This window comes from Strigops habroptila, chromosome 1 (genome assembly GCF_004027225.2).
Source record: "Strigops habroptila isolate Jane chromosome 1, bStrHab1.2.pri, whole genome shotgun sequence".
Taxonomy (NCBI): Eukaryota; Metazoa; Chordata; class Aves; order Psittaciformes; family Psittacidae; genus Strigops; species Strigops habroptila.
In genome coordinates, this window is record NC_044277.2 from 102,299,823 (window position 1) to 102,325,288 (window position 25,466).

The 25,466-nt window shown below is 41.5% G+C and overlaps 1 protein-coding gene across 2 annotated transcripts in view; it reads left to right on the forward strand.

Moving 5' to 3' along the window:
• OXSR1 (oxidative stress responsive kinase 1) overlaps window positions 1-25,466 on the forward strand; it is a 93,808-nt gene that overhangs the window by 54,296 nt on the left and 14,046 nt on the right. For both annotated transcript variants that reach the window (XM_030512748.1, XM_030512755.1), the window contains exons 5-11: window positions 3,809-3,864; window positions 14,096-14,205; window positions 17,613-17,714; window positions 19,989-20,122; window positions 22,181-22,229; window positions 24,537-24,602; window positions 24,845-24,967. In XM_030512748.1, the coding sequence (XP_030368608.1) occupies window positions 3,809-3,864; window positions 14,096-14,205; window positions 17,613-17,714; window positions 19,989-20,122; window positions 22,181-22,229; window positions 24,537-24,602; window positions 24,845-24,967 (640 nt within the window). The remainder of the gene's footprint in view (window positions 1-3,808; window positions 3,865-14,095; window positions 14,206-17,612; window positions 17,715-19,988; window positions 20,123-22,180; window positions 22,230-24,536; window positions 24,603-24,844; window positions 24,968-25,466) is intronic.

A 25,466-nucleotide genomic window follows, 5' to 3' on the forward strand; every position in this document is an offset into this window, starting at 1 on the left:
TATCAGCTCAGGATATGGCCATTACCACATTAATAGGAAGTACCTTCAAATTGTTATACTTGGCAATAACTGTATCCTGGAGTAACAAATCTCTCGCCATTCAGCTTGTGAGTTTATAAGCGTCTCCTGATGCGAATAAACAGGAAAGCACCATTCCTTGCTCCCCCCAAATCATTGCTTTAAATGCAATGAATTAATCTGAAAGATGATTTTAAAGGAGGACCTGATTTGAAGATACTGCTGGTGACACCAGTATGTGCTAAACGAAGGGATCTGTGTTCAAGGCCAGGTTTGAGCAACCTGATCTAGTGGAAGGTGTCCCTGCCTGTTGCAGGGGGGTTGGAACTAGATGAGCTTTAAGGTCCCTTCCAACCTGAACCATTCTGCAGTTGTATGATCTGTATTCACCCAGTGTTACTGCTGCTTGATATGTGCCTGGTGGTGTTGCAGTGGGTGACACAATGCAAATACACTGGGATGAGGAATGGGAAAGCTGGAAGTTGCCTTTATAGTACAGTGAGTCCAAAACAGAGTCATTGTCCTCAAGCAGTTTGCTGCCTATCCGTTTTGCTGCTCTGGGGTGGAGTATACCATGCTGGGGTGAGTAATGGCCTTTACAGAGGGTTGGTTGCCAGGAGGAAATGCCACATCAAGTGGTGATTTAATTCTGTAGCTTGACTTGGATATTTGGCAGTGAGTGGTGTTGGCCTCCTGAATTTCTTATTGTAGCAACAACTTGGTTTAATTTCTTGAACCAGCCTGAAGCACCATATTTACTGACTTTTGTTTCCAATGTGAAAATATGTAAATTTTAATTAATCCAAGCTGAAGTTAAAAAGAAAACAAGGTTCTGTATTGGAGGGGGTTAAGGGACTGGAGTCCTTTGGCTCTTTTTTCCTATGGGATGCAATCTGCATGCTTGTTTCACCACTGCTTGCACTCCAAGGTGGCACAGATTGCTCTGTTGTGGTAGGATGGTCTGGTGATACTGAATGTGTGCTTCTTTCTGGCTGTTCTTGCTACATCAGTGAAACCTGCCTGAGTTTTTGTGAACTCTGAAGCACGTAATGGTTGAGACTTCATCCTCAGTTCTGCTTAAAAACCTCATTGGCACTTCCTTCATTGCTGAGCGTGGTCTGCTTTGGGGGGTCGGTGAGCTACACACACTGCCGTGCTGGCAGAGGAAGCTTGGAAAGGCTGTGTACAGTACTGCATGGCCCAGCTTAATGGGGAATCACTCCAGCATCCTGGGCTGCCTTGGAGTACAGATGGAAGAGGAAATTACTGCTACTGCATCCATCTTCAGTAAGAGGAACAATAACCTCGGTGCATGCTATTCCTTTCCTGTAACCTGGAACTGGCAGGCATCTTTGAAAGGGTCTTGTGTGTCCCGGCTGTCGCAGCAGAACTGATTGTCTGGATAAACATTTCCAGGAGGATTGGAGAGTTTCCTGAACACCCTCTGTTCCCTCTGAAGTAGTACTGGTGCAAGGGGGGATTCCTGGAGGTGTCTGTGTCTGTGCCAAGCACATTTCACACCATGTGAGCCAGCTCCTTACCTAAGCAGCAGCAGACTTAAGCACATGAAGCCCTGAGAACACTGCCCACGGGGCTGAATCCCTAAGGTATCTTCTGCCTAAAAATACTTGTAGGAAGCTTTTCTGTTTCCTTCCTGTTAGGGACTGCGAATGCTTTGTGGGAGTGCAGGGGTTAGTCAGGTTTGTATTTCTGATGGTGTTTAACTCTCTACAGCTTCAATTGTATTGGATTTGGCCAATGGATGCTAATGGGGGGAGCAGTGTAGCTACATGCTTAATGCTGTATTTAATCCCTTCAGGTCCCTCCATTTACTTAAGAGCCTCCATCCACTGCAGTGCTGATGCTTTCTTGTTCAAGGGCTGCAGTTGTTAATTGCAGGAAGAAAACAGAATAATGCTTCTCGAGGGGAAAGCTCACTCACTCCTAAACATACCTTAAAGTATGTGGCTAATGTAAAATGAGCAGGACTGGAAAAGACTGGCAGCAGTTGTTTTAAGCTTGTCTTATTGCAGCATCACTGTCAGAGCTTCTTACTTACTGCTTTGAATCCCATTCTGCTATTCACTCAGCTTCTCAAGGCTATCATATGTTTTCATATAGAATCTTCATGCTTCATTGTTTCTATATAGATCCAAGTGTTCTTGATCATTAAAGCAAATTAGTATTTTCCTATACTCTTACACTTGTGCTTCAGACAGGGATTAGGCTCCAAGATGGCCACTTGTTTGAAGTCTACGGGCTGCTGTGAGCTGTAGTTTGCTGTTAAAATCTTTAGTGGGACTGTCGTACAGACAGTCTTTGTTCACCTTTTGTTCTGTTGTATGCTGGAGAAAGACTTGCCATGCCCATGTCCTACACTGAGTGTTGGGAAGAATCTAACAAATGCTAATGTTGGAGAGGATGTGTTTAAAATTATCCTGGCTTAGAACTGGCAGTGGCCCAGGCTCTTCTTCAGAAGAGCAAAGCTAGGAAGATTTCCAGGGCCTGACCAGGGCTCTTTGGCCAGGCCACCGCACCAGGTCTATTCTCATGATGTACAAGGGAGGAGAGAAAAAACAGCTTTTTTGACTTTGTGTGAAAGGATTTGGAATATTTGCCGAAGGCAGTGGAGGGAGAATCTGCTTGTTTGGGTTTTTTTTCCTCCCTCCTTCCCCCCGCCCCATTCCATGCAGGTGGTTGCCATTAAGGTGAGTTGCCATGTGTTGTGAATTGCTATCTGTGCACTGGCATCTGTGCCCCAGGCAGCTGCTTTGCCTGCAGCCTTTCTCGAGATGCCTCCTGCATCTGCTGTGGCCTTGCATGGTTTCCTGGCCAGTGCAATCTTAGCAACCATGTTGATGAATGTGGGTGTCAGCTACAAAGGTGTTTCTCTTGGCTTTGCGTGGGGAAGCAGCCTGTGAAAATAAGCTGTAAAACTTCAAAGTGTGTTTGGAGTGTAAGTAACGTTCCCCTCAAGGATGGAGAAGTGCTGCTGTTAACTGAACAAACCAGAGGTTTTTTGGGGGGTAGAAAGGGGATAACACAATAACTTTCATAGCAAGTGCTGCATGTTTGTGTGTGTTCATTGTCTTTGGTCAAAATAAAAAAATAAAGGAGACTTTCACTGGAGTTGAGGCAGTTGTGTGGCCCCACTTTCCCATTCTCATCTCTCTTGTACCAGCTCTGCTTGCCTGAGCCTTGGTAATATGGTTCAGTTCATTAAGCCACAAACAACCAATGTTTCTTCTAATGTCTGAATTTTCACCAGTGTATTGAGCTAAACTGATTTCTTGAGGAAGTGTGTGAACTCCTCTAAGGCTGGAGAGCAGCAAAACTCGGGGAAGTATAGGATGTGTTCAGAGGTGGTGAGATAAGATCAACTCACTGTCTCTTGAAATCTCTCCCCTAAAAGTGTGGAATCATAGAATCATGTGTATCAGACCAGTGTTAGGTTCTGTTTTCATATTTTTAGCTAACTTAAGAACCAGGGGCAAACCACTTTCCTTGGGGTTTTTGAGTGCACATTCTGATAAGTTTTTGAATTATTTTTTTTTCCTGTGCATAAAATGTCTTAGTACTTAAATGTCACTAGCTATAAATCATTCAAATGCCGCTTGGTGTCTACTGAAGTTACTATTGGTGTTAAGTCCCTACTGCTTCAGCATGCTTGGAAGCAGGAGGTGCTAATATAAGAAACGAAATATAAGAATTAATAACCCTTTAATGTATTTTTGTTTGTTGAAGGAAAGATTTAATGACTTCCACTAATTGTTGCTTTATCTTTCTGCAGGGATGTGAAAGCAGGAAATATTCTTCTTGGAGAAGATGGCTCAGTGCAAATTGCAGGTAATTTCTCTGGTAGCTTGGAATAAATTTTAGGCATAAATGTGTGTCCAAAGAGATGGTTTAGTAATCAAGAAGAAACCTACATAAAAATGTTAGCTTCAGGAAGCCCCATGGTTCTTAAACACAAAACAAAACTGGCAACACCAAAAAACCCCAACAATAAACCACAAACCAACCAAGCAAAAAACAACCCAGAGTTTATTACATTTTCTTATCTTAAAACACTATTCTTTGGGATAATGATAATCAGCGTGAATAAATCCTTTGACTGTTAAGTTCTCAGAATCAGTAGATTAGATAAAATTCTTGGCATAAGCTAGTCAGGCTTTTAAAACAGCAAGTTCACAGGCTGGGAAGTGGACTGCAGGGATCAGACTGGTTTATCATTGATGTCTAACATGGTTTTTAAAAGGACTGTGCTGAACAGTGAATAGATTAATCAGAAGGAAATTGGTATGTCTGATGGTAAAAGTCACTTGCAGCTTTGCCTTAATGAGAGATCTGCTGGTCAGACTGCTCATGTGGATGCTCCGTGGCCTGCTTCAGTTGAAGCAAGTGGCAGAGTATGTGTTTAATTACCTGCACTAACCCAGCCCAGACTGGGGTGAACTGAAGGTCTGGGAAGCAGTTGTGCAAACTGAGGGCCAGGGTGGGGAAGACAGTTAAAAGGCAGTTGCTTTAGCTGATACAGATGTGCCTGGAGATGTCTGTTGAAAGTCACTGTGGTCACGAGCTGTGTCAACACAGGTATGTTGGAAACAGTCCTTGGTGTGGGTGGATTATATGTCTGTGGAAAAGGGTGTTGTGTTGTTTTGGAGGTTTTTTTGTTTGTTTTTTCCCAGTACTACTCCTCTGGTCTTTTATTTCATACATGTTCCTACAGACTTCACTCTTGTTCACAGAAATCATGAATTAGTAGTAGTAGTAGTAGTATTATGATTGGCTTTCTTAATAGAAAGACAAAATTTTTGGACAGTACATTTAGAATCTGTGAGACTTGGTTTTCCTCTTCCTCCCAGTATGCTGTTTTTGTACCCTGAGCATCATTCTCTCCAGTTGTCCTTTGCCTCAGGACTGTGCTCTTCCCATCAACATTTGTGGTGCCTTTCCAGTCCTTGTGCCACCTCTGGTTGGAGGGCAGATCTCACATCTGGTCTTGCCACCTTGGTAAACATCCTTGTACTTGTTTAACGTTTTTAGTCTCATATTTAAGTGGAAAGAGACACATCTCTCTGTGATAAGGTCTCTTTTTAGTGCCCTGTCCTGCCAGTGGAGGCAGAGCAGTGGGTCAGGCTGCTGTGCTGAAGGTCAAGGGAGTGGGCTTTGCAGATGTGTGGCAGTGACTGTCCTGTCTGGCAGAAATGCACATTGCACTGTGTAGCACTGGGAGGTACAGATTCCTTTGGTGTATCTATGCCTGGATTTGCATCTTAGAATCAAAGGTGCAGATTTTCTACCAGGAGGCAGAACACATTGCAGTTTTTTATAGGTAGCTCTTCTCCCTTCCCAGAAGGCAATAAGCCCTTTTACAGGACATAACACCTAAAATACAGGACTTCTGTTTAAAACCCAAAGTCCCTTTGTTTTCCCTTATAAGTCTCCCAGTGCTCTTAATGCCTACTGTTATATTTCTAATGAGGTGTAAATAATTCATTCTGCAGCTGATGGAAGGTAGGGAGTGGCTTCTAAAATGATCCAAGGAGCAAACTTTATATAGTGAAATCCTACGTTTTTTTTCCATACTGGGTCTAAGTTGTTACGTTTTGGATTTGCAATTGTACACTTTAGATGATGATCTGGGACAGGCTGCAAATAGCTGTTGCATTAGAGCAGTGCACTGTTATTCCAAGTGTTTCTGCCAGCCTAGCAGAAAGCTGCTTGTGTTCCTGTTCCATGAGGGTGCCAGGGCTTTGGTTTTTTTTTTATTAAGGCTCACGGGTAATAGGTGCCTGTTCATGTATTTCTGCTGAATAATTCTTAGTTGATAAGTAGTTTTAAGGTTGACGTGTCTTAACTTGTACAAATTTCAGAGAATTTATGTTGTCTGGGATTTGTACATGTTCCCCTGAACTGTCTGCTAGTGGTTTATACGTGCAATATTTAAATGATGAAATCATCTTTCTGTATATCCTGCGAAAGCAACATCTTGAGATGTGCAAAGTTCCCTCTTCTGTACAAATACTTTCTTTGAACATGCAGAAGGCCTAACGCTGTAACCGTTTGTGAGACATAGCAGAGCAGCTCAACTCAACCAAGGTCAGCACGTTCACCACAGTGGCAGGAAGCACTTTCGTTTCTGCGAAGGCAGCTGATGACTTGAAAGAAACAAAAATAAATGGATGACTGAATACTACAGAAGAACCTGACCTGGTCATAACATGAGACTTTGTTTCTGTGGGAATTTCTGACACTTAAGCTTCCTCTTTTCCTGACCCAGGATAGCAAAATTTCTCATGAATTTTTTGAGAAGGAAAGAACGCTCGAAGCAAACCAGTCCCAATAAAGCGGGTTTTTTTGTTTCAGGGAGATCAAAGCACTTGCCTTTGACAATAATATTAATGCATATTATGAATAATTCTCTTGATTGTTGAGTGCTTCAATTATCAGCTGGTTGACATCACTGCATTCCCATGGAACAATTGTGTTTAAGTTTAGTTGGAAAGTTGCACCACAAGGAGAAAAAAGATTGACCAGTTGTGTAATGAAGCCCTAGGGTTAGAATGGATGAGGCCACCTCCTTTGAAGGAGCTGGTTTGAGGTACTTAAAAAATGCAGGTAACGTAGCAGGAAAGAATGGCTTCAATGCTTTTATAATGACTCTTATCCCTTTTGCCATCACTCTATCAAAAATTGCTTGTGAACAGTTTTTAGGAAGGTCTTATTCCAATGTTTGGTGTTTGCAACCTTGTGTTCCTGTGTGGAACATTGTTGGGCACAATGTTTCTTGTCTCAGAGAAATGTAAATCTTAAATGTAAATGTAAGGAATTTAAATCTCAAACTGAAAAACCTTTGGGGGGGGGGGGGGGGGGAACCTCCAAAGCTTCTTTAAAGGTTTAGAAAAAAATACTCAACCCCGTGTTGGCGGAAACCCCACTGCTAGCCTCTACCTCCACAATACCCTTTCAGTTCTTAAAAGGGGCCTATAGAAAGATGGGGAGAAACTTTTTAGCAGGGCCTGTTGCAATAGAACAGTGGGTGATGGTTTTAAGCTAAAAGAGGGGAGATTCAGGCTGGATGTGAGGAAGAAATTTTCTGCAATGAGGGTGGTGAAACACTGGCAGAGGTTGCCCAGAGAGGTGGTGGATGCTCCCTCCCTGGGGACATTCAAGGCCAGGCTGGATGCGGTTCTAGGCAGCGTGATCTAGTTGGAGACTAGATCTGTTGGAGACTAAATTCTGTTGCAGGGGGTTGGACTAGATGAGCTTTGAAGCTCCTTTCCAACCCAGACTGTTTTATGATTCTATGATGTGTCAATGAGTTTAAGTACTTGGGAAACTTTCAGTGTGTAGAATTCATGGCAGTAATTTTGCTGCAGGATTACACTGTTCTAACCTGTGAAAACTAAAGCCTCTTGTTAATTTGGGCTGTGCAGTTCAGTTAAGGCTGAACAGAAAAAGCAATGTGATGAAGGTGTGTCTGATGTTTCTCAGGTTGTGTTTGTTAATTCTAAGTTGGTTGCTGTGTGTCAGATGTAAAAGCTGCTATGGGAGCCTTGTGAGCTGAGGTGGGTGCAGGTGAAGCAACGGATGAGGAATCTGTGAGCTTGGGGGCATTCGCTGGAAGCAGGAATTCTAAAAATGCCTCTAATGGCGTACACAAAGCCCAGCTTTAAACTCCTCCCCAAGTCTTAGGACTTGGTATTTTTACTCATGACTCTGTCTATTTTTAACTGTGTAGCTCCTTTTGCTTTCAAAATGTGCATCCGCTGAACCAAGGCATAAAATTGCTTTTAACAGATCCAGCTGACCAGTGAGACCTAAACTCAGGCTGTTTGCTTCTATCTTGACTTTTTTACCCCCAAGGGCACTGGACTGGGCCTGTGGCTTGGCACCAAGTTTTTGGAGCCCGTTACAATTCGGAGAGTATCACTTTCTCAGTTTGAAGTCTTTTCCTGCACATCGAATTAATCTATCTTCTGAAGAAAGCAGGGCTCTTTCCCAAATACCATTGTTCTGGGCCTGCTGATGGTGGGTGCAGTGTAAATTGAGATAGCTGTGTTCTTTTGTGTTCCAGCCTCTCCATGGCAATTATTGTTTCATTATTTTATTTTTTTTTAATCAGAGCATAAAACCTCTTTGCCCTGGCATTTATTTGCTCTCTGGAGTCTAAAAGCTGCACGGGTAAAAACCTTCTTTGTCAACATAAACTGCATCAGCACCAATATTGCTGCATAAACTAGGAGACGTCTCACAGTAAGTGAGGCTTAATATTCTTCAGGTCATTTAACTGTGCCGGCCCTATAAAATATTGTGAAATGAAGTGAGAGTCTTGATAGACTGGGCAGGGATAGGAGAGGTTGAGGGGAAACTCTTATCAGAGTGCACAAGAATGGCTTGATACAAACCATGCTCTGATATTGGCATCCTCCTGAAATAGACTAAATGTTTTGTTGATTTTCCCCATTTCTATCTACTGAGATTAATGCTGTCACCCACCTCTCTGTGATCAAATGTGAAGCAGCACAAGCGCCTACTGAAGGCTGAAAGGTGCATGTCCCTCCACGTGTGGGATTTTGCTTTATGAAGGCAATAACATGGTGCCTTCAGGTTTTAAAACGGGTCAGGATGATGAACATGTACTCCGAGGTGCTCAGTGTGCCTGCCATGCCCTGAGCAGGCTGTGCTGCCAAGCAGTTGAAGTAGATTGAGATTTGACAAAGTCACTCGGGACTTGCTAATTGATACTGGGCAAATTGCCTAACCCCTCTCACTTTATCTATTTATAAAATGGGAATAGTTAAGGCCAGGCAAAACTTGTGTAACTGAATTTGTGTAACTTTCCACAAATCCATGCCAGCTTGTCACTGGTTCGCTGTGTTCCTGACTGCTCTTAATTCATTGTACTAAAATAGCGTGCCACATAAACATCGAGCTATGGTGCAGGCAGTGTCATTCCCCCACTTTCCCTTAGGAAACACTAACTTTGAGAGATTAAATTGCTTTAACGAGGGGCAAGGCACAAATGTAACTCAGGGAGGGGAGTTCTGATTGCAGAGCTAACTTGAGCAGCCAGTGTTGTCATGGACACATCTGAGCTGCTTCTCTCTTTTGAAAAAGGGGCAAAACTCGTTTTCATCTGCGGTTGATAGAAAGTTTTGGTGTCTCCTTTGCAGCAACATGATGTGAAGTAACCTTTTCTTTGTGCCTCTTGTAACATCTCCATTTCCTGAAGAGATGTTGCACTATTTGGTTGTTGAAATCACTTGTGAACTTCTCCAAGGAAGGTGGCTTCTCTGGGCTTTGTCATCCTCAAGTTACTTTGTGCCATATTAGTGTATCTTTATTAACATGCTGTTGGGGCTCAGTTTCAGATGTGATCATTGTGTTTACTCACCAAAGGGGTTTCCTACATTCATTATGTGCCTTGACATCATTGCAGAAAGGCTAAAGTTGCAATAAAGCTGCCATTCTGCATGTGAATTGGTGAAAAATACATGTGACTGTAGAGATCTTCCTTTCCAAATGAGAATTTAGGGGAACAGGTATGTATTTATAGATCCAGTACCACTATATAGTCTTTAAAATGAAGGGAATTTTTCATACTTGTTCTTCACTAATCTTCCTTTTCTCTGGTGTCTTACCACCTGCTGCCTTCTCAGCACAAAATTGCTATTTACCACTGCTGCCTCCTTCTTCCTGTCAGGGTTTATTCACCTTCAGTGCTCTAAAAGCTCTAAGGTTTGCAGAAAAACACTAAGTACAACTGCAGATATTTTCTGGTGATGAACAACTGAACAAGAAGGAAGGTGACCAGTGAAAATTACACTCAGTGCTGTCTTCTGAAATAAATTTATTTTTGCTTGAGGAGGAACAATATCTTGGCTTCCCAAGTTCAGAATCAACTCCAAGTGGTTCAAAGTCAAGATTGGTTTATTCTTTTGTTCTGCCCCCATTGAAGTTGTGAACTGCTTTAGGGTCTGATCCAAACCCTCCAAACTCTGTAGCATCCTTTCTGATGTCAATAGGCTTTGGTCCTGGCTTCTAGTTAGTGCACATTCTTCTTTCCCTTGTGCCTACCTTGTAACAGGTACTTAGGCTTTTTGGGATTAAGGTAACGAGATGGCCAAGGAGGAATGTTTTTTAAGGGCTGACTTCTAGATCTGGATAAAACAATCTAGCATATGGTACCGTAGAAATGTATCTTCCTGAGGAATGCAGCAATGGTGCCCGTAGTGATGTGGTCCTGCCACAGCATTCTTGTGTGGGCAAGTTTAGGCTGGCTCTTTGTTTCTGTAATGCAGAATAAGAGGAGATTTTCTTTTCAGCTTTTGCGTTTGCGGAGTGGACAGAACAGTTTTCAAGTTTGACAACTTGGATACCTTAATAGCAAGAATTGTTGCCTAATACCATGCTTTTTCAGACACTAGCCTTCAACTTCATTGCCTCTGTGGAGTGTTTGGTAGGGTATGTGGTTTGCAACACATGATCTTTCTGCTGAAAATGGGCCGTATTTTCTGCAGAGCCTGCATCAGCAGAACTGTCATTTCCATTATGGATTGTGCTGTGATACGAGAGTCTGGAGAAAGTGATAGATACATATTTATTTATATATATATATATATATATATTATTTTTTTTAAAGAAGTCTTTGGTAGATATCGCTGAAACAAGTCCAGTAGATGAATCTTCTCTACATTTCTTCAGAAAACGATAAAAGAAATGATCCTTTCATCCAGACATCCTGGAGACAATTATTTGCAAGCAGACTGCTGGAGATCTGCAATTTTTGAGATTTAGAGTATCTGACAGTTGTTGGATTCCCAGCAGTGGTGGTTTCTGGTATTGCAAGCCAGGTCCAAACGTTTCCAATTCCTCCCAGTTTCTGATGATACAGTTCTTTCCACTTATCACTGTAGTGAGCCGATATAAAGTACAAACTGCCAAAGAAGAGTACAAATGTAAACACTTCTGAGCTATCTTACCTCTTGAATCTCATGACCTTCTCCATTTTCTAGAGTTAAATTCATTTGCAGTAACTTGGTTCTGTTCTAGCCTTTCTGATTGTAGTTAACAATGGCAGAGAGAATGAGATGCAGATCTTACAAACTGCACAGCAGTAACAATTGAACCATAACTTGTGGTTTGGATTTTACTTTATTGCTTTACAGATATTTCTTGAAAGCAGGCGCATTCTTTTCTTAATAGCTGGGGCTTGGATAAGTTAGTAAGATGACATTTGAGAAGATGGTTTCAGTCATTCCTTACAGCAGAGTAGTGCAGGCTGGTTGTGCCTGTTTTAGCCCACTGGAAATGAGGGAAATTGTTTGGGAAAATACTGAATAGATCAACCATGTAAAAGAATAAAAATTAATTCCATTTAAGCTTTCTGCTGACCTCAGATGGCAGATGTTAAGGGCACAATTTCCAACTGGAATTATAAACCCACATTTGATGTGAAATGTGGTCAATGATGTGTGTGCTGTGTAATGGACTTGTGTTTTTACTGCTGGAATGCTTTTGCTTTGGATAGCATTTCCTTTACCCTCAAAATGACTACATGGAAACTTGAGGTAGGATAATATACACAAGTTCAAAACCAGCACATCACAGTAATATGCTGATGGCATTTGGACAAGTATTGTCTTATATAAAAGAACTTCTAACTGCTCTTGTGTTTAGAACAATAGATCTTGCGAGACTTCCCCTAATGAATGGTAAAATTCAAGTAAATTTACTCTGAACTTTTTAGGAAGCTCATTCAGTTTTCTGGGAAAAGCAAGGATGGTGGGATACACACTTGGAAGATCTCTTGGAAAGCAAAGTCACTGTTGCAAAACATGGGTTTTCATAAAAATACAGTTGCAGTGCTGATGGGGATAGCGATCCATTTAGATGTGCTAAAACTTCAAGGTTAGCAGGAACACAAGATGCCTCCAGGAACAGGGAAGAGAACAGGACAGCACATCTGGAAGAAGCTGAATCCTAGAGATAAACATTTGCTAGTGCTTGTTTTAGCCCAGTGATTTCTGTGCAGCTTTCTTTAATGTCAACTTTCAGTTATCCATGTCTAGTATTTTAGTGAGCAATGAAATTCCTGTCCTTGGAAGCCTCTAAGCTAAGTGAGCTGGAAGCTTTCAGCATCTTCTTCTGAGTGATAATATCAGTGGAGTTCCTCAAATATTGGAACAGTGGTGAGAAGGAGGCTCATTGCACTGCTGCTGTGATGCAGAGGGGATCTTGGAGTGTCCTCATGTGGATGCCATTGCTTGCAAACTGTAAAGAGGGATCATAGAATCGTAGAATGGTTTGGGTTGGAAGGGACCTTACAGATCCTCTAGGGCACCCAACAGGCAGGGACGCCTTCCAATAAACCAGGTTGTTCAAAGACCCAACAAACTTTGCAGCTGATTCCTCAGTTTGGATAGCATCCTTAAGCCATGGAGTAATTCCATGGCTCTTTGGAGTAAGACTTTTGCATTTACAGTTAACTAATGCCAGCTGAGTTTCAAGTATTTTCAAACAAGAATTTCAAGCTGTCGCAGTCAGGTGGTCTGTTTTTATGGAAAATAGCCCTTGAATTTCAGAGACTTACCCTCCAAGGCTGTCATCAATCTCAAAAATGGCATTCAAGGCTTTGATTGCTTGTACTGTGTTTAAAAAAGAGAGAGTGTGTGTGTGTGAGTAAAATTGAGTTATGGAGAACGACCCATTGCAGGTCTGTAAGCGGGCAATACATAAGCAGAGTAGTTTGGAGCAAATTGGTGAAGAAATACCTACACAGTTCTGTGTTTACAGTTTCCTTTTCACCTGATTTATTTATTCCTTTTTCTCCAAGGAAAGTCTGTCATCTTCTCTTCAATGACTTGGTTGCCAAATCTTCTGTAATGCTGGCTCTGAACAAACATACTGTATGCTATCACTGCACACTACTGCTGCCGTTCACAGATCCTGTTATCCGTAACATTCTTAATTGTGTAAAGCATCAGCGTCATCTTTGAAAGCATAGTTTTCATGTAAAAGAATGATTTATTTCAATAGAATTATCAGTGAGTGTGTGGGGCATCCTTCAGCTTGTGAAAGATGTTTCAAGTGGGGGTAACACTGTACAGGGTGTGAATACCTGTCTGCAAGGCTTCCCCTGGGATGGTCAGGCTGGTTAGTGGCATGTGCTGCTTGATTCAGTAACTTTGCTGTATCTCTGGGAACCAGTCCAAGTTCCTAGTAAAGAACTGAGCACCTCAGCAATTGCAGATCACCAAGCAAAGCATATTCTGTTGATAAAACATCCAGAATAAGGGGGTTGCAGTCTGCAAGATGCAGGTAGGACAGTTAAATGTTATAAAGTCTAGTAACTTTTTATGTACCAGACTTCATTGCTCCAATGAAGGGGAGAGGGACTTTTTACAAGGGCATGGGGGGAATGGCTTTAAACTGACAGAGTGGAGGTCAAAATTAAATACTAGGAAGAAGTTCTTCCCTGTGAGGGTGGTGAGGCGCTGGCACAGGGTGCCCAGAGAAGCTGTGGCTGCCCCATCCCTGGCAGTGTTCAAGGCCAGGTTGGATGGGCCTTTTGAGCAACCTGGTCTAGTGGAAGGTGTTCCTGCCCATGGCAGGGGGTTGGAATCTGCGAGGTCCTTTCCAACCCAAATCATTTTATGATTCTATGAGTTCTTAACAGGATGCTAATTGAAGTTCAGTTATTACTACTTCTGTATTTATACAAACATGAATAAAACACTGGCTGTCAGAGGCAGGCTTGTGCAGTTAGCAGGCCTGCTGGGGGAGTGCGGGCACGCTATAATGCGACCAGTGGGCCGTAATGGAAAGTGGAATTTTCCTCTCTGCTGGTCAGCACTAAAAGCTCTGCTGTCCCCAGTAATTAAATGGGGAACTACAGAGCATTCATGTACCAGCACTCTTGATCGTTCTTTGTTTATTAGGAAGCTCCTCATGCGTAACTGTATGGTCTACTACTTAATAGGTGGCTGGGAACATGAAGGGAAAGAGGGGACAACTCTTCAGTTTGCTTGGGATGTGTTCCTAATAAAATCTGTTGTTGTTTTCTTTACAGACTTTGGTGTTAGCGCATTTCTGGCCACTGGTGGTGACATTACCAGGAATAAAGTCAGGAAAACTTTTGTGGGCACGCCCTGCTGGATGGCACCAGAAGTTATGGAACAGGTGAATTGTTTTTCTTAGTATCCTTTTACTTGATCGTGGAATTCCCTGTTGTCAGTGATGGCTGTATTTACTTCAAACTAAAATGATTATTTGGCATCCTGTAAGGCTTTCTTAAAACCACAGGATTTTTGATTTGCCTATTGCAGCCAGAAATATGAAGTGTTCAGTAGATTTTTGCCCCGTTGCTTCTCTTCAGGCTCCTACCAAAGGTGAGATAGAGACAACTCAGCTGTTGCATAAAGAAGATTAATGTGCCTCTCCCTCTTCCATAAATGTGAAGTAGAATATAAATAGTTTCACATGTGTAAATCTGCATGTATACAGCTTGGTAATATGCTTTTCTGCATTTTAGAATTTGGGGTTGCCAATTGCAACATGTCAGAGTGGGGAGTTATTACCATAAAATAACATGCGCTTGACTTTATTCAGGTTTTCAGTTTCTCTTGGCTTCTGGGTATCCATACAGTAAATGCTGAGGGATGCTTTCTTCTCCCCCTTCCTCCTCTGCTCTTTTGGCTAGCTGAAAGAGGTCATGCTTCTTCCCATCGGGTGGAGATATGTCACTTTTTGTCCTCCACTACTTCTAGACTATAGAAGCTTTGTCTGTGTGATTTCTGATGAAGGGCACCTGGAAACTTTGTATCATGTAATGTATCATGGCCTGTTTCTGAGCAAGGTGCATGAGCACAATTATGCCACAGTCCTGCCAGGGCATTTGCAGTAGCTGTCTGTTGCCTTGATGCTCAGTGCCATAAGCATTCTGAAAAATATTCCTTATCCCGTTAAAAGCAGTTTGACAGAAGGCTGGTTTGATTTTTTGACAGGTGGGCCAAGCAGAAATACAACCGGCTATAAATATTTTTCATTTTTTCTTTTTTTTCCCTTTCAAAAGTCTTTTTAATGAAAATACTTGGGGAAAACATTTCTATTAAATCAAACCTGCCTTATTACTTCTCTCCTTGCTGTTTACCACAAAATATTTTGAAGCTTAGCAGAAACTTGAATAAGACCCCTCCTACACATATATATCTAAAATGAAATGCAGCTAAAACAGTGGTTGGACTTTAATGCATTCTTCTCATACATCTAAAAAAATTCTTGAGGGATTGAGATAATTTTGGGGTAGCTTAAATATGCTGTTGATGAAAGGCTTTCTCAGTTTTTGGCCTTTTCTGTGGCTCCCCATGGTGGCATTGGGGGGTCGGTGCATTACAGTACTCCTGCCAACCTCCTCAGAGTACACGGCTAAATGCTCCCCAAGTCAAGAGCTATCTTTGCAAGCTTGGTTCTGAACTGCTTCACTGTCACATTCTTCTGGATTTATGTTGATTTAAAAATAAATGAAAATAGAGTACTCGGTGTACCTAAAATCAGATCAGGGTTGTCCCTTGCCAATTTGTCCTTTGTGTCCTATCCTCATGCAGAGGGCACAGCAGGCTGGCCAGGACCTAATGGTGCTGCTCCAAGCTCATTACAATTAGGATGGCTGCAATCTTCAGGACAACAGGGAAAAAAGATCTTTAAGGAGGGTGATAAAAAAGGGTGACAAAGGTTTTAGTGACAAAGTGGGGGTTTCTTGATGCAGCAGATATGTTTCCAAAGGAGGCAAATTTTCTAGGGAGTCCACTACTACCGTGCAGTCCATGCACATCTAACTCGCTGCAAATATTAGATGGTAAAGTGGTATTTTTGGATGCTGATGTGAAATCCTTCACTGACCATTTATATTATCTTGCTATTTTCCAGTAGGTGTCACTCTGAGCCACTATATCCAACCCGGGATACAGGACAAAGGGGTTGCTGTAGGTTAGCCTTCAATATGTAGATATTATCGACCCAATTCCATCTGGTTTACTTCAGCATCATTAAGTTCCTTTAGCTTGTCAATACCTGATAGCCTGGCATTGTCTTTTAGTGTATGTTCACTTGGCAGATCTATGGCAAAAAAAAGTTGATGAGAAAAAGAAATGTTGTTGATATAAACTAACTGCAGGGTGGTGACTAATATGTATTGGACAGATGTCAAGATGAACCACTGTAGACAGCTTTGAACTTCATAGCTTTCATTTGAAAACAGGATTATATGATACAGTAAAAAAACCCCACTGAACACTTAAAATCCTGGTAGGGAATGGAAAGTTGTACAGCATATAGATGTGCTGCAAAACTAACTGAGAGATAAAGCTAAGAAATGTCCCAGAGTTATTCTTAAAATGTAAAAAATAGTGTGAGGGTGGGGAAAAAGAACACCCTTACAGCATATTTCTTCCTGCACTGTGTTCTTTTAAATAATGCTAGGTATTTGTGCTTGTTTAGTTAACTGACTTGAAGTCTGTTCATAATCATGGCATCCATAAACTGACTTCAGGAAGCCTTTCGGACTTTTAAGGCTTATGAAAATGATACAAGATATAAACTCCCATTGCTGTAATAAATTTCACTTCAACTATAGTATTATATAAAAAATAGTGCAAGAGGGGTTTTTGTTTGTTTGCCAAAAAATCAAGATCATCTTAGAGGTAGTTTGGGGAACGTTTCTGGCTTCATCACAATGAGCATTTTTTGAAGTCTTGTTAGGTTAGCTGAACACAATATCCCTATTAGCTTTGCTCTGATTCAATATTTTTCCATAGTCTAGTGAGAAGAAATACAAACCATTCTAAGCAGCCAAAATGCTTTGATTTTTGTAGCTGCTCTTGAAGTTAGTACATAATGTCTCTCCCCTGCAGTGGAGCAAGCAAGTGCCAAAATATTACCTAATGATAATGAGGAAGTAACTGCTTTGGCATATGAAATGTTTTTTCCTGTGCATGAAAGGAAGTAAACGCTATAAATTTTCCTGAACAAGTCTGTGTTTAATGTCAAGTGCAGAAGCTACTATTAATTAGTGAAGGGAAATATTAGTCCATGGACAGGAATGAGGGGCTTTTTACTGAGCTGGTGTGTACTGAAGTTTCAGGATTGAGCATGTTCGCAGTCAGATTGATTAAGCGGTTGACTAAAAGTGTAGTGAGGCATATGCCCCAAGGGGATAACAGTCCATCTATTAACCATGGGAGTTTCATTATACTGTTTAATGACTCTCTGTGTCTTTGTGTGGAAGTCGGAGCGTGGGTTAAACCAGTGCCTCTTTGTGTTCAACACATGGAGAGGTTTATGGCAAAGCAGTTCTAGTTGCACAGCCTATAACCGTAATTTTTATCAAACGATGACTTCTAAACCACCTCCTTGAAGGTATAAGGAGCTGAGGGGAGAGGAGGGAGAAAACATTATTTCCATCTCTTTAACACTAGTGCTTCCTTTGCAAAAAAGGAAGGAAAGGGTGGAAGGATGAGAATAGGCTAAGAAAAGGGATTATAGTGTAGGATGGCAAGAGACACATGCTAACGTCGTCTAATATTTTTCAGGTCAGAGGATACGATTTCAAGGCAGACATCTGGAGCTTTGGGATCACTGCTATCGAACTGGCTACAGGGGCAGCTCCTTACCATAAATATCCACCGATGAAGGTGAGCAGGTGTCCAGATAATTGTGCAAGATAAAGGATCAGTGTGTTCTGTGGACGTTTCCAAGAATCTGGCCAGCATGCTCTGTTGAAGAGTTTGTGCTCTTAACTTGCGCTTGTGGATCATGATGTTCTTGGATTTATCTGAAGTCACCTTTTAAAAATATGTCACTTAATCAGCATTGTCTGAAACTGCACAGTTCTTGTTTAGATCCTGAGTCTTGCCAGGGACACCATTCTTGAGGTGTGTTTTAATCCTGGAGCCTCTGAAGGTAGCAGATGTTTTTAGGGCTATAAATAATGATTCAAAGCATGTTATCTGGCATCCAGTGACACTGGTATGGTGAACTATTCCATCTCCTGCACTAATAATCTTTCCTGATATCCCTCAGAAATCCTGTTATCAGTTATCCAAAAGAATGTCTTATTTGTTTAATGCCAACACAGTCCTGTCAATCACTGAACCAGTATGAAATGGTGTGGTATTGACAACATTAATATTTTATTGAACTTGAGGTGGAGAATCAAACAGGAGCGGGTGGAGAGCCCTTGCAGTAACCTCATCGCTTATAGTTAGACTAGTTACCTGGGATGTGAGGCCTATGGGTGCCAAGTCCCTCAACTTTAGGGCAAGCTTTCCTTTTCTGAGTCTTTTAACTGTGGGCGTGCTATGCAAGTTGGGTGTCACCTCTCTAGGACCTGGGTGCATCCCCTCCCACCCTACAATTACAGTAGCATTTGGGAATCCTGTAGCTCCTAACTCATTAGAACATGCATATCCATATATTGCTTTAAATGCCAGGTTTTTGCACTGGTTTAACTCTTGCAGAACACAGTTTTAAGGTTTATGTCATCTCTGTGCAGGGACTGTTGAGTAGCTGAGTAGTTTAGAAATGCCATTAAAGTTTGTAACATACCAGTGATTGTGGCATAGCAGTGAGGAGTTCATGGAAATGCGTTGCCAATTTAGCTGTTGCTGTTTGCATTGATACATCCTTCTGTGCTGTGATTATTGGTAGCCTTTTGCAGTAGCTTCTGCAAGCTCTACTTCTGTTTATTGTATTTTGAATGCATGGCTTTTAGCTCTGAATACAAAGATTGCCTATTTAGTATTATGTGTTGTCATATAGTAGCTAAAATTATGACTCTCCAGTTCTATTAGGTAAGGGTTCCAGTTATACTGCCTACAAGAGGACTTCTGTGTTGTATTTATTGAATGTAATTGTATTTCGCTGCAGACTAATTTTGTTATGCAGCAAAATGACCTGTGCATTAAGTGACCCTCCAAGGGGAGGCGGGGGGGAAACAAGGGAATTCTGTCACAGGCTGTATAATTTCAGCTAGATTGATGGGCTCTTACTGCCCTAAGCAATGTAGCTGTTGAAAGCTATTTAAATGTGCCGTGTGCTGCTTCCTTTTCTAAAAATAGATATTCAACTGTATGTAGGTGACAAGTGAAAATGTAAATGAGTAATTTTCTTCCTTTCCTTCAGAATATGTGAGTGATTTGAAGGAAATAATCAGTTTGGCTTGATGGGTGCTTGTGTGAGAAATGTCTTCACCTGCTGTCGCACTGCTACATGGAAGTGAACCCTCCTATTTTTTTATATTGCCCTTCTGTTTTTACATTAATTTGCTTTCTAGCTAAGAAATACCTGCAGGAAGATATAAAGAGAGCCTTTGAATCAAATCCCTTGCACAAGTGCTCATCTCAAATGAAGAAGGCCGGTAGAAGCTCTGCTGTGCTTACTCTTTAATCGCACCAAACAGTTCTGAAGGCACATCCCAGCCTCGTGTTTGGCTTGCAGATTACACTGTGGGCGAGGAGATGTGATGGAAAACAATAGTATAAATTGTTGAGTATAAATTAGCCAAGCTTCCAAAGGGACAGGGGTGGAGGTAGCTCTCTCTAGATCCTGTTGTACAAGTCTTGAACGTCTCAGCTGACAGCTGGAATTTGCAGAGGTGTAAAGGTTTTGAAAACAACGGTTTCTACAAAGCTAGTGAATGTGGGAAGCGGAGGGAAGAGGAGAGACTCTGTAATTGCCTTGAGGAAAGTGTAGGTGAGTTTTTACTGTCTAGCGAATGCGAGGAGACAGCCTAAGTTGTAAGAAACTTCACTTTGAGCTCAGGCTGCCCTTGAGAGCCGTTGTAATGAAACAGTACTTGTCGACTCGCATGCTTGACAAAAATGCTTGTCTACGATATAGTGTTTCCCAAATCTGTGTCTCGTGAATGCCAAGAAAAACCTCATTGCCAATAGACATAATTCTTTCAGGTTCTAATGCTGACGCTACAGAATGATCCTCCATCCTTGGAAACTGGTGTGCAAGATAAGGAGATGCTGAAGAAGTATGGGAAATCATTTAGGAAGATGATTTCATTGTGCCTACAAAAAGACCCTGAAAAAAGGTAAGAACAGGTAACACCAAAATAAATTAGACCCACCCCTAAACACTCTACAACAAACCCACAAAACTCTCTGTATTCCTGATTTTTTTAAGCCGGTACGCTCTCTGCCTCTATAGCCTTTCAGTGGCAATGAACACAGCAATCTTGCTGTGTGGCTGCAAATTCTCTTGGCTGTCCTTACTTTTATGGATCAATGTCTGGCATCATGCCTGGCCTGGGCCCACATCTTCCATTTGGGTTAATGAGAGTGCATCCCAGTCCACTGCGTGTGTAGTGCCATTTTTCCCCCTTGCCACCTCCAGCAGGTGACTGCACTGCATGTTTTGTTCCTAGTCAAAACTGCTCTGTGTTTTATCCATTGGGCAATATGTTTTACTTGTGAAGCTTCAGAAATAAACTTTTTAAAATTTGCCAGTGCTAAGAAGGCTTTCAGTGTAGTTTTGACTTGCTTAATTATAAGTAATATTTGGTTTGGAGGTGGAAATTGGGAAAAACACTGACAAATATTATCAACATGTTTTCATTAATACAGATTGCTTAAGTGACCCCGTGGTCTTGCACGTAACAGTAGTTTGACTACTCAGTGATGTTAGAAATACTGCCACAGGATAGCATTGTATTGTGGTGGTGTGGGCTTGTTCCAAGCTGCCCAAGGGTCTGCTGTCGACAGCACTGTTTAAAACCCACAGCCTGACACATAAGATAGCTCAGAGTTCTTTCTGTGGAGGACAGTCAGCATTTGCCAGTCTGTGAAGCTGTTTAAAAGAGTGTTCACCCTGCATTAAAAAATAGTGTTTCCTTAAAATGCAAAGGTAAAGGAACAATCATTCCCATAGATCAGTTCTTATATCTCTTGATTTTCTTTTTTTCCCCTCAGTAAGCAAAGTAATTCTGGAAAGGAAAAAAGTCCCTTTGTAAAATAATAATAAAGACATTTTTCAGTTCCCTCTTATGAAAGATTCAGGAACAAAGGCTTCTCACGCATTGTGAAATGGGATCTCTCTCTTCTAACAAGCTTTGCACTTGAAATGCTTAATGAATCAGTGGAGTGCTTGATAAATGCTGATAGCAGGGTTGTTTTTTTTTTCCCCAGCGTGGTGTTTTTTTCTCCTTTCTAAAGCATATCCTATCCCTGCAGGTTAGAATGTGTGCTGATCAGAATTAACCCTAATCACTTAGCATCATGGCATACCTCTCTTCTCAAGCACCACTAACAGCCACTGTCATCATCCTGACGGTGGGAGCAGGAAGTTGGCCCATAAAGAGCAGAATCAAATATGCATATTGTATGGGTTCTCAAAGAGGAGAATTTAGTGCAGTTTTTAATTCTTTTTTGGGCTCCCTTGCTATAAAATGGATGATTTTTGTTAGTCTAAGGTGAAATAAACCCTGTGACAAATGGCCTTCGCAAGTCACTAATTAAACTCTGTTACTGTTTAAGCATAGTTTGCAGTGTGGGAAATGCTGTAACCTCATGTAGGTACTTTCTCATGTAGGTCTGCGTCTTTAGAAAGCTCCTTCCAAACTCTAAACTGACTGAAGGATGTCCTTTACTCTCCAGTATTAATCCTGAAGTCTACCTTAAAGGGGAAAATAGTTGTTCCTTTTCTATTAGACAAAAGTTGGTTGTCCTGCCTGTGTTTGGTAGAACTAAGTACACAGATAATCAAGTATCTCTGAAATAGTAACTGTTACATGGTGAGTACTGCTACACTCCTGCTGTAGGTGATGATCCTTCACTTCAATTTTAAACAAGTTGTTTCTGTGATCCTATCAAACTGGCTCTAAGAGACCCAAGTTCAGCATCAAAAGGGGAGCAACTTCTCCCCCCTGCCCAGAAGTTATTTAGTGTTTTTGAACAGAATATACAGTGAGTATTTAAGACTGCTGGTGTAAAACTTATTTGGAATAAACTGACTGATTTTTAGGGCAATTTTGCAGGAGAAGCTGATGCTGTTACAAGATGCCATGTTACAACAAGCTGCAGCAACCTGGAAGACCGTTGTGTTGAAAGGGAGCATTTATAATTGTCTTTTCTACATCTGTTTTTATTGACAGACCCACAGCAGCAGAACTCTTAAGACACAAATTTTTCACGAAAGCAAAGGTAAGAAAACACTTCCTAAACTGATCTATGCAGAGGCTGTGGAGAGGACTTTTCAGAAGTATGATAGGTATGGTGACAGCTTTATTGGCATGAGTGTGGGCTGTTTCACTTAGGGCCAGCGTAGCTGAGTGTATTGAATGAGTCATTGTGAACGAACAGAATGAAACCCCTCTTCTGTACCTCCTTGTGTATGCTGCTATTAAGAGAAATTCTCTAGAAATTCTCAAACATTTAAATGTCTTTCAGTGGCTTTGGGGGTTTTTTTCTTCTCTTTTAATGGTGCCATTCTGGCCGCCTCTCCAACCATAAAGGTCTCTGTGGCAGTAAAAGTAACTTACATTTTAGTAAACTCTATAATCAGTCTGTATGCAAAGCAGCGAATGAGACCCACTGTGCAGAAAGCTACCAAAAACTTACTTCACCCTCTGTTGCCTTATGGAAAGTGAAGCTCCTGTGATACAAAATAGCAGGAAACTCCCATTTTTAGGCTTGAAATGAACTGCCAGTGAGCATTTGTGTGATTACTGCCTGGAGATTAGTGCATATGTAACATGCAAGGTCTTATTGAGGGAGACAGAAATAGTACAAGGGAGAATTTGTATTTCCATGGGAATGAGGAAATGTTTTCTGTTTGCTTATTTTTTCTGTGGCATGTTTGTGATCAAAATACGTGGGTTTTAGAGCAGAACAAAGATCGAGCTGCCAAAAAAAATAATCTGATACCTGGGATAGCACAGCAGCGTTACCAATTAATCAGTTGGTAGCCAATTAAGAGTGGGGTTTAGCTCCCAGATTAAGATGGTCAAATGGAAGTGGCCACATTTAGGTATTTGTACAGATGTCCTGCTAAAGTTGACAGGAATATAACAAGTGCAACCAAGGAAGTCTGGAGAGTGATTCAATTTATGAAATGTAAGAGGTTGCTTGCTCTAGGGCAAGTTTAATTGGTCTGGCCTCTTTTTAGTACTAACTAGGTTTTCATTCTTTGTGATGGGCTTTTAGGCAACTGTATAGTCTGCATCTGTATACTGGATACATGCTTGGTGTGCAAAGTGATATGATGGTTTACATATTGCTGACCTTTCTCCAATTGGTTATGTGAATTCTGGTTCATGTTATACTTCACTATGTGTAAAATCTCCTTCGTGCTTTCATTAAGCTGCTGCAGAGTAACATATTAGCATATGTGGTGATAGAAAATTAACATTATTGTAAATGAGGCAATACTTAAACCGGCACCCAAAGTGAAAACGCATGCCAGTTAACACTCAGTGTTAAATTATTTTCGTACATCAGTCACCGCCAAGCTGACAGCTGTAACGTGAGCACAGAAGAGTCCAACTTCTCTGTCTATATTGACTTATATATTTAAGTACAGTCTATGTTATGTGGAAATATGTTTTGATAATGCTGAGAGCCACTTATCAGGAAGTGACAGTGTGTGTCTTGAAACTCTCCATCCTGCGTGCAACAAACCATCATGGAGAAGTTCTGGGAACACTCACAGGCAGACATGGCAGAGCTATCCAGCCTCACGCGAGTGGTGTGAAATACCCAACCAGATCCCAATATCGATGCCAGGGTGCTTGCCTGGCTTGTTTCTCCTGTATCCAGTTTGGCTCTGCAGTCAAGCAGTTGGAAAATTGTATGCTCAGGAGCCCACATTAGCCAGTCTGGAGTAGCTTGCTGAAGAGGAAATCTAATACAGTAAAGCATCACAGCAGTTTGTTAATATTTAATCTTTTGAGATCACTGCATTTACTTTCTCTCTAAACTTCATATGTGCTGTACATTTTTTCATCTACTTTAAATCCTGCTGCCTCAGTTCCTCAGTCTTGTTACTTCAGCACAGAGGCTTCCTGCATCCTGGCCTGCCTGACATCTGAGGTTTGCCTTTGAAAGTTGGACAGGCACACATTTAGGGGTAAGATAAGGCAAAGACACTGAATCCAGGTGGAGTAGTATCTGCAAATGGAAGAATGCCAAACCTCTTAGCAGAGTATCAGATGCTGCAATATAATAAATACGTTCCCCAGTAAATCAGACAGAACAGTATACATCTTAATTGGTAATTCCATATCACTTTGCACAGGGAAAGGGCCACCTCTAACTGAAAAGGCATTTGGGATGAGACATCATACACTATTGTCCAAAGGGAGACACTGGTTAATTTCTCTGGGGGAATGGGAATGAGGCACGTAAAACACTTTCTGCAGGAAATAGCTTAACTTTTCCTTTGTCAGAGACACCGAAGGAATCAAAGGGCTTTTTCAGCAATACTAATGTTTGGTGTTTTTTCTTTTGCAGAATAAAGAATTTTTACAAGAGAAGATGTTGCAGAGAGCACCAACAATCACTGAAAGATCCAAAAAGGTACTGAAAACCTCCCGGGCTTTTGCCGTTAGTTGAACTAGTTTTTTATGCTTGTGTTCACATTCTTAATGGTAATTACTGTAGTATGGCATTTTCCATATTGAGAACTAGACATTTCAATAAAATACTCAAGCACCCTGGCAGGTGATGCAAACTCTAGATGCTTTTGTGCTATGTCTCCTAAAAAAGATTAACTGTAGAAACTGCTTGACATACCAGTTCTCTGTCTTTGTGCTGAGCAGGTTCGGAGAGTCCCAGGTTCCAGTGGACGTCTTCATAAGACTGAAGATGGTGGCTGGGAATGGAGTGATGATGAACTAGATGAAGAAAGTGAGGAAGGCAGAGCAGCAATTTCACAGCTCAGGGTGGGTCCTCAAACTCTGATAGCTCTACTGTCTCTGTTTTTTAACTGTGGTATGTCTAAATATCCCTGGGAAGCATGTGGCCTTGTTTTAAGTATAATACACAGTAATTTATGATCCCTCCCTTTGAGTTTGTAACTGAACTGGAGAAAACAGACTGAAGGCTAAAGAAAGAAATTATATTGATCTCTCTCCTGTCATCATTCTGGGGCACAGCTGGTCTCATTCAGGGATGTTGAGTGTAATTGGGAACATGAATTCACAGAGTCTGCTGTCAGCTCAGCATACTCATTCACTTGCACCAGGATATTCTCTTTGTTTTTAAGAGTGCTGACTGTTTGAGATGCTTTCTTCTGGAAGTGTCGGGAGAGCTTTTGTCCTACTGCCCTCTCCAGGATGGAACTGAAATCAGTAGGGCCTGTGCTTATGGCTGGTATCTGAAACACACAGGGCCTGGTTCTGTCCCTTCAGTTACACTGAGATCGATTAGTCCTGGTAGAAA